General features: G+C 47.4%; 1 protein-coding gene across 2 annotated transcripts in view; it reads left to right on the top strand.

Annotated features, from left to right (window-relative positions):
• Positions 1–14,288, top strand: part of BCL11A (BCL11 transcription factor A) — a 72,760-nt gene that overhangs the window by 50,795 nt on the left and 7,677 nt on the right. The window contains exon 3 of one of the 2 annotated variants that reach the window (XM_088052990.1): positions 10,616–12,343. In XM_088052990.1, coding sequence (XP_087909116.1) covers positions 10,616–12,343 — 1,728 coding nt within the window. Of the gene's footprint in view, positions 1–10,615 lie in introns of both variants that reach the window. The other variant, XM_014254714.2, reaches the window with a different exon arrangement.

Raw genomic sequence — 14,288 nt, 5'->3', positions numbered from 1 at the left:
GGGTTTGGTTGGGTTTTTTTTTTTTTTTTTTTTTTCGGAGGGGGGAGGGCTGGTTTTGTTGGATTTCATCTGCAAATCTATAAATAAGGAAATCCACTCTTTTATCTGCCTTTCTGGGAGTTTCAGCTCCTGAGCTCTGAGCGCCAAATTTCTGTGTGCCCTTTTTGCATTCCGTGACTTGATGTATGTGTGGTAAATACTCTCTGTGCCCTGAGAATGCAATAAAGCTGTAGCAATTCTTGCAAGTCTTACATCCTTCCAAACTCCAGATATTTGGAGTATTATATCATTTTCAACTTCAAGGATATCTCAGCGATGGAGAGGAGACAGAATAAACCGGAGAAGACCAGACAACTTTACGACACCTTTTGGTCCTATTTGCAAAGCGGAGAGGGGAAAAAATGTATATAATTTATCGATTCTACTACTAATACTTGCTTGTGCAAGTTATGAAACTAAACGTTGTAGGATCTGGTTCAGTACTTGCTGTGCTTGCAACTCCATGGTGACATTGAACTTGCTCAGGGACAGAATAAACCTTTGCCTTCCTGGCAGATGATTTGCAGGGGGAGGTGTCATTTGGGGGGGACCTGCAGTTCCCCTGACCCACTTTGTCAGGATGGTTTGCTGCTGGCTAACTATCATTCATTTGAAAGTGAGAGGAAAGCAAGCCAAAGGAGAAGGCTGGGAAAGAGGAGAGTCTAAAGAGGATTTGTTTTGGGAAGGAGATAGTGGAATAAGGCTTCCGAGGAGTTCCTCAGCCACTGACTTGGCTGAAGACTGGGGATTTTCAGCTTCACTGACACCCTTCCCGAGGCATTGGTGGGAGCTGGGTGCCGTGGGCTGGGGAGGGGGCATTGGTGGTGTCTGGCTGATGAAGAGGGCCAGGAGGGGCTCTCAGGGAGCACTGTATCTCCTTAAGGTGATGAACACACACAGCTTTACAGAGCCAGTCACATCAAATAGAGACACTAAGGTGGGAAAAATCAGCAAAAATAAAGCAAGACCATCAGTATTGAGGTGACTTGATGGGCCAGCCATGCTCTGGCAGCAGTGTCCCTGCTGGTGAGCAGCAGTGGGAAGGTGCCAGCCCCACTTTCTCCCTGGGATGGGGCTCAGCCGTTTGGAAGCATACTTCATCTCTCCAGGAGAGCCGCCACAGCCTCCAGCGAGGTCCTGCAGCACTAATCAGGTCAGCAGGCATTAGCACTCTTCCTGGGAAAGCGGTGTCCTGGCGTTGGTCTGGGAATCTCCGTGTGTAAGAGATACTGAGTGCACGGTGTGCGCTGCAGAGCAGCATCCACGACTCCCCCTCGCCTGTGCTGGGTGCTGGCTGCACGACTGAGCGGTGCAAAAACTGAGATACAAACAGGGAGAAACGCTCCCTGCCCCACACCAGTGAGGGGAACCCGAGATCATCACATCTCCTTCCTCTCCTTCGCAAGAAGCTTTCTCAAGTGTGCTCTGCCTTTCCTTCAGATGCTGCCAGCCAGGGAGAAAATGGTAGAAAGGGGAACAATTCGTCGTGTAGGTGTATGAGTGAATGAAATGATTTGGAAGCTCTTTGTAGCTGTGTAATTACAACACTGCATTCAAAAAGTGAATTATTGACTTGATTGTCCCTAGCAGCCACTGGGTAAATGCATAATTATGGACTGTTGGAGCCAGGTTTGCTGGATAATCAGGTGAGGCTTTGATGCTCTTTTTGTGGGAGGGCTTAGATGAGGCTTAGTCCTTGGTGGATCCAGGTGGACCTTCCAGTAGGGGACACACCTGGTGCTAGGTTAAGTCCAGAGGAGCTCATTTAGCGGGTGTCACTCCAGTGATGCCACTCCTTTTTAAATCTTTTACAATCCCTATGACTGTGCTTGGAAGAGACAGTCAGGGACAGTCAGTGGGGAAGATTGTGCATCACAGAAACACAGAATGGTTTGGGTTGAAGGGACCTTAAAGCCTATCCAGTTCCAGCCCCTCTGCCATGGGCAGAATCACTTTCCACTAGACCAGGTTGCTCAATGCCCATCTAACCAGGCCTTGAACACTGCCAGGAATGGCATCTGGAATGTTGGCAATTTCCCTAAGGATGTTCTTAGAGATGTGTGATGGTATCAGTGGAGAGTTCCTCCTGCACAGCTGAAAACACTGCATAGCTCACTCTTTAGGTCCCAGCACTGGTGTTTGTGCTTACTGGAGCTGCTTCCCACGTGGTGCTGAGGTCTGCATCGCCTCTCTTTCTCCACCCCATAGTGTTAATCTATAGGGTGCATGTGATCAGGTCCTCTTTGCTTGAGGCTTTTCTTCTAAAACTCACTCAGAGCTGAATTTCAAGCACAGCATTGTTTTCCCATGACAGGTTTCTTCTGTTCCTCGCTAATCAAGGCGCGACAGATTTCCACCCCCCTTAGGTTTTAAAAAAGCACAAAATCAGTCGCAGGCTGATACCTTACTTGCCAAGTTGGAGCTCGAAGCAGGTTTTCTTGGTGGCCAAATCGTCATTGCCTTGAAAATGGTGACAGACGCTGAGGTCAGGCCATGGGACCCCAGCACCCCATTGCGGCTCCGACAAACCACGTGTTTTGTTCCTTGTTGCTAATGAAGTATTTTTTGGGGGTGGGAATCCAAGTGTGTAGCCTTTGGTTCTGGTTAGAAGAATGAGTAATGTTGAGGCTACAACTAAATTGGTTACCCATGAAATGCCTAGTTCTTCTCTGGGCAGGAACTGGTCTCCCTGGTCCCACCCCTTCCCACCCACCCTTTCCTCAAGCCCAAAAAACTTCTGCTTTGTGGAAACTTGAGCAATGCTGTAAAACCCAAGGAAAGTTTGGCTTTGAGAGAAAATGGGGAATTCTTGGAGTTTCTAGCTCCAGTCTAAATCTTTGACTGGCAAAGCAATGCCAACTGCTGTTTTATTATTGCTGGAGCTTGGGCTTCTTTTTGAAGTTTGAGGAGTCATAGCATTAATGTTTTGGCCTGGTTCTTCCTTATAGAGGGTTTTTAAAGAAGGTGTAATAAAAAGATGGTATTACTCATACTTGGTTTGGAATGCATTTTCCCAGTTTTATTAATATGATTTCAGGAAGTCTAAACTCGCAGGCAGAATAATTATTTTCAGGAATATCAATATTGATATATCAATCTCAATATTGAATATTGATTTTAGGAATACCTTTTATCAATGAGTTACAGTAAAGAAAATTAGGTAGAGATGGCAGATGGGGCACTGAGAGTCCTGCAAAGCAAAATTCTTCTAGATTTTTTGACATTTCCATGACTAAGCTAGTCCCAAGACTCTCCACCAGGCCCTTGCATAAACAGCATGGACTCACTCACGTTTGCAGATTTTTATTTTCAAAGGCAGAACAGCCACAGTATTTCCTGTTTTCCAAGCAATACTTCGTCACTTCCTTCAGATTTTTGGGGATATTTTCCTTTTTCAGTGTTTCTGAATCTGGTTCCTCTCACGATAAAGAGAAAAGGTTAGGGAGGAAGTACCCTGTTGTACACAAATGCAGCTGCTGCTGTTATTTAGTATTATTCCAGTTATTATGAGAGCAGCAGTGACAGTGCTGATGCTCCCAGTGCCAACAGCTACTTAGGACCGGTTAATGACGGACCAGGTTAATCACGCGCCTTTTGCAATCCAGAGGATCAGGAGGAGGAATTAGTGCAAGAAGGAAAAAATACGTTTGGACAGTTGCAGTTTCCCTTGTGAACTGATGCTACCAGGAGAAGGTGAGTCACACCAGAGCAGCTCTTCCTTACTAAGGGAGAAGTGGCTGCTGCAGGAATGGAGCAGGACCCTCTTATCTCCCGACCCTGCAACGCTTCCTGCGTCCCAACTGTTTCACTTCACTACTTCGCAGTTGAAAGGAATTTCAACAGCATGGATTTCTAAAGAGAGAGAGGAGAAAAGAAAAAAAAAAAACAAAACCAAAGAAAAGAGATATTTGACAAGCCAGATGGAGAGCTGAATCAAGTACAAGTGGTAACAATTAACTCAATTTTTTTCCTTCCCCCCTTTAAATATCATAACAACTCCGAATTTATCAGTCCAAAAATCAAGCAGTCAGTTGACATTAAAGCTGAATAAAGAAGTTCCTGGGTTTGGCTCAGGCTGTTCCTCCCACGATTGTTTGGTGGCGAGCAGAAGAGAGGGGGGATGCTTTAACTTCTGTCCTTGCTGTTTGATAGAGGAAGGTGTTTATGTGCCCTGTAGGTGCAGGTAGCCTGGTGAAGACTCTTGGCTTTGCTTACACGTGCACTTTTCTTGGGAAGGTCGGGGAGAACAGGAGCAAGACCTGTGGTGCTGGTTTGTGGAGGGATGCTGCCGAGAACAGGGGCTGGGCTGTCCAGGCAGCAAGGGCCACATCCAGGTCTGCTCGGAGATTTCTCTGGCACGGGGATTTCTCTGAGGGAGTAAATCTGCAGCTGTGAATGAAATCCTTGCGCGCACCGTTGGCACATGCGCAGCCACTGCTTACGCTGCCGGTTTGTTTGGGAAAACACTGGGAAAACTGGGGTGCCTCTGGTGCTCTGTGTTTGTGTGCAGCTTGTGCAGTGCCCTGGGGTAAACACACACCTTGTGTTTAATGTCCTGCTCCTCAAGCAAGGGCTCCTTCCCAAACAGCATCCTCTGCCGTGGGCCTGGTTAGGTGCAGCCAGAGGATGCTGCGTGTGCTGTGTCCAGCGAGCAGCTTTCCTGGATCCAGCCCTGACTTTTGAGAAACTAAGGAAGCTCTTCCAAAGCACATTGGCACACGCATTCGGATTATTCCATTACTCACTTGGCAATGCCTGAACTTGCATGCCTAGCTCCAGAAAGGATTTTTTTTTTTTTTTTTAATTTTTTTTTTCCCTCCCAGCAGTGGCATCTAGCTGACAGCTTCTCCTCCCAGCTGGTCTTCTCCCCAGCATCTTGTCTGGCTTTGCTGCTGGTGGCTGTGGAGATGGCTGTGGTTCTTGCTCGGAGCCTGCTCTATTGTGCCTGGAGGAGTTGGCTTGTTCCGACTCGGACTCGGAGCGCACCGGGTGTATCTGTGAGCACAGCACAGAAGCGCCAGCTTTTCCTTAATATAAAAAAAACCCTTTAATGCTGAAAGCATCCATCTCTTCATATTTTACTGAGTAATTGTGCCAACTGCCCTTAAAGACACTCAAATGCCAATATCCATCCTGCTCATTTGTTAACATTTTGCGGATCAGAAGCTAAATCTGTCACTTGTGTGTCACTGGTTAAGTCACTTCTTCTGGGGGCATGGCAGGCAAGAGCTGTTCTGCTGTTTCTTGTTTTTTTATTTAAGCAGGAGCCAATAACTTGAGAAACACTGGACATTTGTGCTGTAGTGAAATGCTGTGCCTCATCACTGGTCTTTTGCCATCCGGGATGTAGAGAAGGAATAAAAATGTAATGGTGGCTGATGCTTCACTGAGTGAGGCCAGTCAGGTGTCACCTTGGCCCCAGGTTTGTATTTGGGTCATGGTATCCCCATGTAATTCTCCTACAGGGGTAATTTCCAAAGTAGGAAGAAAATGAGCAGTAAAATTGACTGGGAGGAAAAATGTACACACAAAAATGCTAATGGTAATTGGAAGCTATTTGTAAAGAGTTGATGAGCTGTCCAGGAAGGAGAGGACAACTTTGGCCCCAGTCCAAAACCCACTTCACTCACTTCAGTGGTGAGATGAGAACAGCAATTAGATATTAAAAAAATCAATATATGACAATTAAAAAAATGGAAAATGGATAGAAATCAATCGCAGTGAGAAACCATGGCGGGTAGAGAACAGGTCAGGAGAGCTGGAGATGCCAAGGAAAACTTGTGCCTGGCACCAATGAGGAGAGGAGGCGAGAGAGAGCTGCTCAGGATTCTGGAGAAGAAGGAAGGGATAAATGGAAGAAGCAGTAAGGTAGAAATTTTTGATAAATATTTCTGCTGTAGACCTGGAGAGCAGCTGTGTTTTGTCTCTGTATCATAGGTGGGTGATGATGGTTTTTTCTAGCTCATTGGTAGCCAGGGAGGGTTTTATATGAGCAGAGAGAAAAAATATTTCTCCTCCAAAGGAGAGAAATATTTCTAAATAAAAAGGCCCTGAAAAGTTGCACCCAAGGAACCCTGAAGAATTGACATGTGATGCTGGTTTTAAAAAAGCTTATGAACTGGGCAAATGCTTTCAAGAGCTGGTCAGGGTAACGTGGGAGAGTTGGCAACACTTTGCTTATCTCTCCTGGACAAAATAACTGAAGAACCAACATAGGATCCAATTGATAAAGAATTAAAGGAAAGAAATATAATTTGTGCCACTCAGCCTAAATTTATGGAATATGGATCTTGTCAAATAAACCTGATTTCATTCTTCTAGATAACAACTTTGGTTGATAAATGTAGATGAAATGGACTGCACAGCGCCGTGACATTGTGTATAGGAAGACCCAGCACTGGTACTGCTAGCACAGGTGATGCAGAGCTGGCCAACAGATTTGGGGATGTGGGGCTTTAAATGAAGAGCTCGGCAGGTGCTGGTGGGGGCCTCAGCGGTGCTTAGTGCTTTGTTGGTGATTTAGAAATTACTAAGCAATTCTGGTTAATTGGCATTGTGGGTAAAGCAAAGGTGGGTGCAGAGCAAGAGGGGCAGGTTAGTGGGGCGGTGTGGAAAGACTGTCAGGAAGGACGTGTTGAGAAGATACCAGGTCCAGCCTCATATGGTCCTTAGCTGGAAGAGTGGGATCGGGGCTGTGCTTACAGAGCTGGGTGCAGCACCATGGAAGGCATCAGCTCTGTGGGAAGCTGAGAGGGAAATCAGGTTCTTCCCAGCATGATGCCAGGATGAGAAGGGCTAGGCAGGTCCTTGAGTAGTGGAGGGGTGGCCTCAGGATGGAAAAATAACTGGATTTTGAAGTGTGCCTCGATTTCACGAAGAACACCTTGGTGTGTGTGAGGAGCCCATTGTATATCAAGAGCTTTTCAGTGTTTCAACCACAAAACCCCTCAAAATACAAAGAGAACAGGTAGAGGTTAGAGCTGGAGAAGTTCAGGTGGATCCCAATACCCATCTGTGAGTGTGGTTGGCTGTGGGAACTGACTGTGGTGGCAAGCAGTGGGTGCTCTCCCTGTCTGCTGAGCTGCTTTGAATAGATTTCACTGGGATTCTGTGCTCTGCCCTACGTTTGGCGCGGCCGGAGGAGGTCGTGCTTTACTGAAGGACACTGTGTTGGTTACAGAGTGACCTGTACCGCGGGTGAGGCTCAGAGGGTGAGAGCTGCAGGTCCCTTTCAGCCTCAGATTCCTGAACTGAGGAGTAGCGAAGGATGTGAGCTCCAGCCCCAGGATGTGAGCTCCTGCCCCGCTGCTGGTGGCCAAGGAGGGCTGGTTCAGCGGTGACTCCTGACTCTTGGAAATGAGCTGAAAGCCCCAGTGGCATCGCAATGGAAGACATATCCCATCACATTGTCCTGGTGGATGCTGAGGCACAGAGAGCCCTATGGGGCCTTCTCCAGCTCTGTCCTTGGCCAGCAGCAGCTTCTGCATCTCCCTACTGTGAGACCCACCTCGCTTGTCCCATGGTCATGCCCAGATGCGTTTGCTGGGAAGGCTGTGTGGACACAGGGGCTGGCCCACACAGCAAGGAGCCATCAGTGGATATAGCCTTTGGGTCTGGCTCTTGAGGGGACCCAGATGGTGTCCCAAAAACCCATGGTGGTGGTGGGATGGGAGCAAGGGAGGGTAAGTTCCTTCCAAACCCAGGGATTGCTGCAGCGGTCTAAGGACCCGTCTTGTTGCTGTGGATTAGTGCCATAATTTTTGCAGTTTGGCAAGGCTGCATCAGACTGGAACGTATCTCTAGGTGGTGATATGGTCAGTCAATAGCCTTCATAATTAATCAAGCACTAATAGACAAATTAGAAATCATGTCTCTTCAGAGCAGGAGGTGGAGACAAATGGCTGGTGGATTTTAACTGTTTCGCTCCTTTGTTTTATTGCCTGGTTTTACCTTGCTCCCTTGAAAATGGTGGGTTGTTTAGGGGAAATTTTGTACATAAACATGATTTTAAATGTAAATTATTATCTTGATTACCAGACACGGACAGTGAATTGGAAACTTGTTTTTCAGGCAAGCACATGAAGAATAATCTTACATTTTACACTCCACTAAGTCAATGTAGCCCTAATTTTGCCACGCAGGAAATCAATTCCAGTCTTTATAACAGTCGAAGATGTTATGAACAAAGTAATTTTGCAAATTATGGCAAGTAACACATTTATTGATGACTGTAGCTTAGGAATTTAGAATTTGTGAGCACTGTAATATAATAAGGCTGCACTGGCAGGAGCTGAGTGAAATACAGATTATACGGTGAAACTGTAATGCATCATTTGCTATTAGTGGACTGGTAATAATTACCAGTTTCAAAGCAGCTTTTTCCATGTAATCTTTAGTCTCAGTCGTAACAGCCCTTCTCATTGACATTATGATTACACGAGCTGCCCTTATGATCTAGAATATCTAGTTGATGGGAATACTAAAATGTGGTAGCAAATGCTCGATGTTGTATCCTCATTATAAGATAAAATGCTATTTTCTCTGACCTGATCTATAAGGTAGAGAGGCGAGGTAGTGTTTCGTTGTTAGCTCCTACCGTGGTGTTAAAAACTTCCACTTCATTATGATGAAGGAAGATGATATTTTTTCTCCCCCAAGCTCAGAAATGAGCATAGGAATGTGAAAGTCCAATTGAATTTCCCTCTAATTTCAGCAGATTTAAGTATTTATCTGTGCTCACATGCCTGGCACATACTAAACACAACACAGTGCATTTTATTCCAAGGCAGGCTTCAGGATGAAACATTAAATATTATTCCAAGGGCTTTTAAAGTGATTAAAATGTTAAATGCCTGCTGTAGACGACTGAGGCTCTTTGCTTGCCTGATTCAGCTTCTCAGGCCAAACGTAGAATAGTGGCAGAGCCGGGAGGCAGGGAGGGAAGCTGGGATGGAGCAGTACAGCCAGTGCTGGATCTCGTAGGATCACGGAATGGTTTGGGCTGAAAGGGACCTTAAAGATGCCTGGTTCTGTCGTGTATCCCCAGATCATCGGGAGGAAAATGCCTTACATGATGCTTTTCCTCCCCTGTGAGATGGGAAACAAGATGGGTGCAGATAAAGTGATGTTCCCTTTCCTAATTTGCCTTACTTGGTTATTTTGGTTATTATTTTTTAATTTTCCTTTTCTTTGTATTAGACAAATAGGGGAAACCTAATGAGGGCAACTGTCAGTGCAGCCTTTTTACCCAAGAGAGATGCCTAAGGAGCAGATTCCTTGGGATGTAAATGTTGGGTCAGGACAGTAATATGTGGTGAAGGCCGGTACCACCCTAAGTGCTGATGCCCTTGGAGGGCTCCTGGTTTATCTCTCAGCAAACCTCAACGTTATTTTTATTTGTTAAAATATCACTAAACAACAGCTCTATGAGAACTGCTGAACAAGGCTGGAAATGAATTTATATCTTTCTTTTAGCTCCAGCTTCAGTTTACCAGCGTTTAGCAAAAAGCATCCATATGGGGCTGGAAGTGAATTATTCACAAAATCCCAGTAATCAATAAAGGCACCCTCACCTTCACCATATCTCAAGCCACTCTTCCCTCGTGGGCAGCCCTCAAAAAGTTATTCATCCCCCTTGTTTTGCCATATATTAGAAGGGGCTGCTTTCTGCTGTCATTATTAGCCGGCTTTTTGTTTAGTTATTTATTAGTTGGTTGCTCTTTTATAATGTCCGTGTTATCTCCAAAAATAAATTATCATGAAATAGAGTTAGCTCACTACTTGCCAAAGTGGCATTTACCATCCTCAGCTTCTTTTCAGCGCGAGAGAAATAATGCGGCTCCGGCAGGGCGCTCGGCCAGGCCTCCTGGCCACCCTCCAGCTCTTTCCCTGGCGGAGCCGCCGCTCTCTCTGTCTTCCCCTTTCCCTGTCCCATGCTTGATTTTTTTTCTGGCCCCCTTCCCTTTTTATTTTTATTTTTATTTCTTTTTCTTTCCTTGCCCTAGAGGTAAATCTCTGCTAAGGAGCAGAAGTTGATTCTTAATTTTAAAACATTGTTAGTCTCAAAAGAAGGAGGAGACTAAAGTGTGTTGATGCCCAGCTTGCTGGCAGTTGTGATGCTTTGAACTGATCTGTGTGGAGTGCTTTTCAGAAGGGGATTTCTTTATTTGGTATTTATTTATCTATTTGTATATTTATTTACGTATTTATTTACCAACACTCTAAATGCCTTCAGCCTCTTGCAGCATAAAGTCTGCTGAGTTGGAGCTGGCGGTGATTGACTTTAATACCTCTTGCTTTTCTTATCTTGTTTTATTCTGTGGTTACCTGGCATGGTTCAGTTTTGAACCCAGAGCTGGGCATGGTGGGAGGCGGTGGATGTGCTTGGTGTGGGTTTGGGTCTCCCCATTGTGCCTCTCACCTCTTCCCATTCGTGTCCCCTGCCTGTCCCCCAGCTGGGATGTTCCTTGCCCGGCTGGGTGTCCCGGAGGAGGAGAGGAGGTTAGGGCGGGGAGGCGAGCGCTTGCCCACCACTGGACGGCCGGAGATTGACGCTGCTTGTTGTGTTATTTTGCAGGTAAAGATGAGCCCAGCAGCTACACGTGTACGACTTGTAAACAGCCTTTCAACAGCGCCTGGTTCCTCTTGCAGCACGCACAGAACACGCACGGCTTACGGATCTACCTAGAAAGCGAGCACGGCAGCCCCCTGACGCCACGGGTTGGTATCCCAACAGGACTAGGTGCAGAGTGCCCTTCCCAGCCACCTCTCCACGGGATTCACATTGCAGACAATAACCCTTTTAACCTGCTCAGAATACCCGGCTCGGTCTCGAGGGAGGCGTCGGGGCTGGGAGAAGGGCGTTTCCCACCCACGCCGCCCCTCTTTAGCCCTCCCCCGAGGCACCATTTGGATCCGCATCGCATTGAGCGCCTGGGTGCGGAAGAAATGGCTCTGGCCACCCATCACCCTAGTGCCTTTGACAGGGTGCTGCGACTGAACCCCATGGCGATGGAGCCCCCCGCTATGGATTTCTCCCGGAGGCTGCGGGAGCTGGCCGGCAACACCTCCAGCCCACCCTTGTCCCCGAGCCGGCCCAGCCCTATGCAAAGGTTGCTGCAGCCCTTCCAGCCCGGCAGCAAGCCCCCGTTCCTGGCCACGCCGCCCCTTCCTCCTCTGCAGTCTGCTCCTCCTCCCTCCCAGCCCCCCATGAAGTCCAAGTCCTGCGAGTTCTGCGGGAAGACCTTCAAGTTTCAGAGCAACCTGGTGGTCCACCGCCGGAGCCACACAGGGGAGAAGCCCTACAAGTGCAACCTCTGCGACCACGCCTGCACACAGGCCAGCAAGCTGAAGCGCCACATGAAGACCCACATGCACAAGTCCTCCCCCATGACGGTGAAGTCGGACGACGGGCTCTCCACCGCCAGCTCCCCTGAGCCGGGCACCAGCGACCTGGTGGGCAGCGCCAGCAGCGCCCTCAAGTCCGTGGTGGCCAAGTTCAAGAGTGAGAATGACCCCAACATGATCCCTGAGAACGGGGATGAGGAAGAGGAGGAGGAGGAGGAGGAAGAGGAGGAGGAGGAGGAGGAAGAGGAGGAGGACTTGAATGAGAGCGACAGGCAGGACTATGGCTTCGGGATGAGCCTGGAGGCGGCCCGTCACCACGAGAACAACTCACGGGCTGGTGAGGAGGGCCGGGCGATGCCGGACGTCATGCAGGGCATGGTCTTGAGCTCCATGCAGCACTTCAGCGAGGCCTTCCACCAGGTCCTGGGGGAGAAACACAAGCGGGGCCACCTCCCCGAGCCCGAGGTGCACAGGGACACTTGCGACGAAGACTCGGTGGCCGGCGAGTCCGACCGCATTGACGAGGGGGCCGTCAACGGCCGGGGCTGCTCCCCGGGGGAGTCTGCCTCGGGAGGCCTGTCCAAAAAGCTGCTGCTGGGTAGCCCCAGCTCCCTGAGCCCCTTCTCCAAACGCATCAAGCTGGAGAAGGAGTTCGACCTGCCGGCCGCCGCCATGCCCAACACCGAGAACGTTTACTCCCAGTGGCTGGCGGGCTACGCCGCCTCCCGGCAGCTGAAGGACCCCTTCCTCAGCTTCGGCGACTCCCGACAATCGCCCTTCGCCTCCTCCTCCGAGCACTCCTCGGAGAACGGCAGCCTGCGCTTCTCCACGCCGCCGGGCGAGCTGGACGGAGGGATCTCAGGCCGCAGCGGCACGGGAAGCGGAGGGAGCACCCCCCATATTAGTGGCCCGGGCCCTGGCAGGCCCAGCTCAAAAGAGGGCAGACGCAGCGACACTTGTGAGTACTGTGGGAAGGTCTTCAAGAACTGTAGTAATCTCACCGTCCACAGACGGAGCCACACGGGCGAGAGGCCGTATAAGTGTGAGCTTTGCAACTACGCCTGCGCCCAGAGTAGCAAGCTCACCCGGCACATGAAAACACACGGGCAGGTGGGAAAGGACGTTTACAAATGCGAGATTTGTAAGATGCCTTTTAGCGTGTACAGTACCCTGGAGAAACACATGAAAAAATGGCACAGTGATCGAGTCTTGAATAACGAGATAAAAACTGAATAGAGGTATATTCGTACCCCCCCACCCCCCCATCCACCCCCTTCCCTGACCCATCCCGCATCCCCGTAGAGGTTTTCTAGTCCCTTGTGATGGAAGTCATGGAAGCTAAGGATATTTGGAAAGTGCTTGTCACCAGCACACCCTGTTTATTTTCTTTTTGTTCTCACCGTTTGAATGCATGATCTGTATCGGGGCAATACTATTGCATTTTACGCAAACTTTGAGCCTTTCTCTTGTGCAATAATTTACATGTTGTGTATGTTGGGGTTTTTTTTTTTGTTTTTTTTTTTTTGTTTTGGGTTGTTATTTTTTTATTTTGGTTGGTTGGTTTTATTTTTTTTTATTTCTTTTTTTTTGTTTAATTTTTGGATTAGACAGCATGTATGGTATGTTATGGCTGTTTTTAAATTGTCCCTGATTAGTTGCTGAGCAAACACGTCGCTGTTTCCAATTCCGTTCGGGAAAAAAAAAAAAAACAAAAAAGGAAAAGAAAAAAAAAAAAAGAGGAAAAAAGAGGAGAGGAGGAGGAGGGAAAAAAAAAAAAAGAAAAAAAAAGAAACAAAATCAAACCCGAGAGCAAACAAAACCGACCATGCTGCATACATCCTGTAATACATATCATGTACAGTTTTGTTTCGTGACGTGCAAAGGAAAGCTCGCTGTGGGTGACCCTCTGCGGACAGGACCGATAGCACCGAAGAAGCGTTGTGTTAGCCTAGATTGCTGTCTTAAACCAATAAACCCATGATTGGAGACAGAGTTCCCCTTGGGAACATTAAAAAAGGCCTTTAATTGGGAATAATCGACTGCCACCAGTCAGGAAGAGGTAGATTTCTCTTAGCATTTGATTTCAAACCCACCCACACACACACAGATAATAATAATAATAATAATAATAATAAATAATAATAATCCGAGTGCCTTGGATCTGTCGCGGCCGATGCCGATGGCTCCTTTCTGCTCATCCTCCACGCGTAGCTCGTCGCCACCTCGGCCGCGCTGGGAGCCGCCTCGTGCCCCTCACAACGCCGGCCACCTAGGAACGAAGAGGGAAGAGGAAACTAAGGAAGAGAAAGAAATGACCCACTCAGTCCTAGTTAATCATCATTCTCCTCTGCCTTTTAGTATTATTATTATTATGAATTATTATTATTATTACTATTATTTTTTAAAAACTGATCATACCAGTCTAAAAATCTGCTTGGCTCGTGGAGAGAGCTTAAAACGAGATGTAGAACCTTCCCCCCTCTGCCCACCCTGCCCCAAACTTTCATTCCCCCTCCCCATCAATGATTAAATAGAATGTGAAACGCGCAGAGGCCCTTCAACACCATTAAACACACAATAAAGGAAATCCGTTTTATGAAGATATTTACTTTTAATAATATCTTTTATTGATTCTGGCACCAAAACAAATAAATCCGGAGCCACTTGGTTGTCAAGCTGACAATCAAATTATAAACTTTAAGACCTCGTGTATACCGTATAAAAAATAAAATAAAGACTGGCAATAATATTTTACCGAGTGTAACAGATAGAGGAGCAAAAAAATAAATAAATTGTGATTTATTAGCACAATGTGGTACTGTTTGCCATTTAAAACTAGAACAGGTGTATAAGCTAATATCGACACAGTGGTGATTAACTATGAACTCTTAAGACTTGCCTTT

This window comes from Pseudopodoces humilis, chromosome 3, assembly GCF_049639895.1.
Source record: "Pseudopodoces humilis isolate 2021_Gansu_Grassland_sample_001 chromosome 3, ASM4963989v1, whole genome shotgun sequence".
NCBI classification, from domain to species: Eukaryota; Metazoa; Chordata; class Aves; order Passeriformes; family Paridae; genus Pseudopodoces; species Pseudopodoces humilis.
This window is presented reverse-complemented; position numbering and strand designations above follow the sequence as displayed.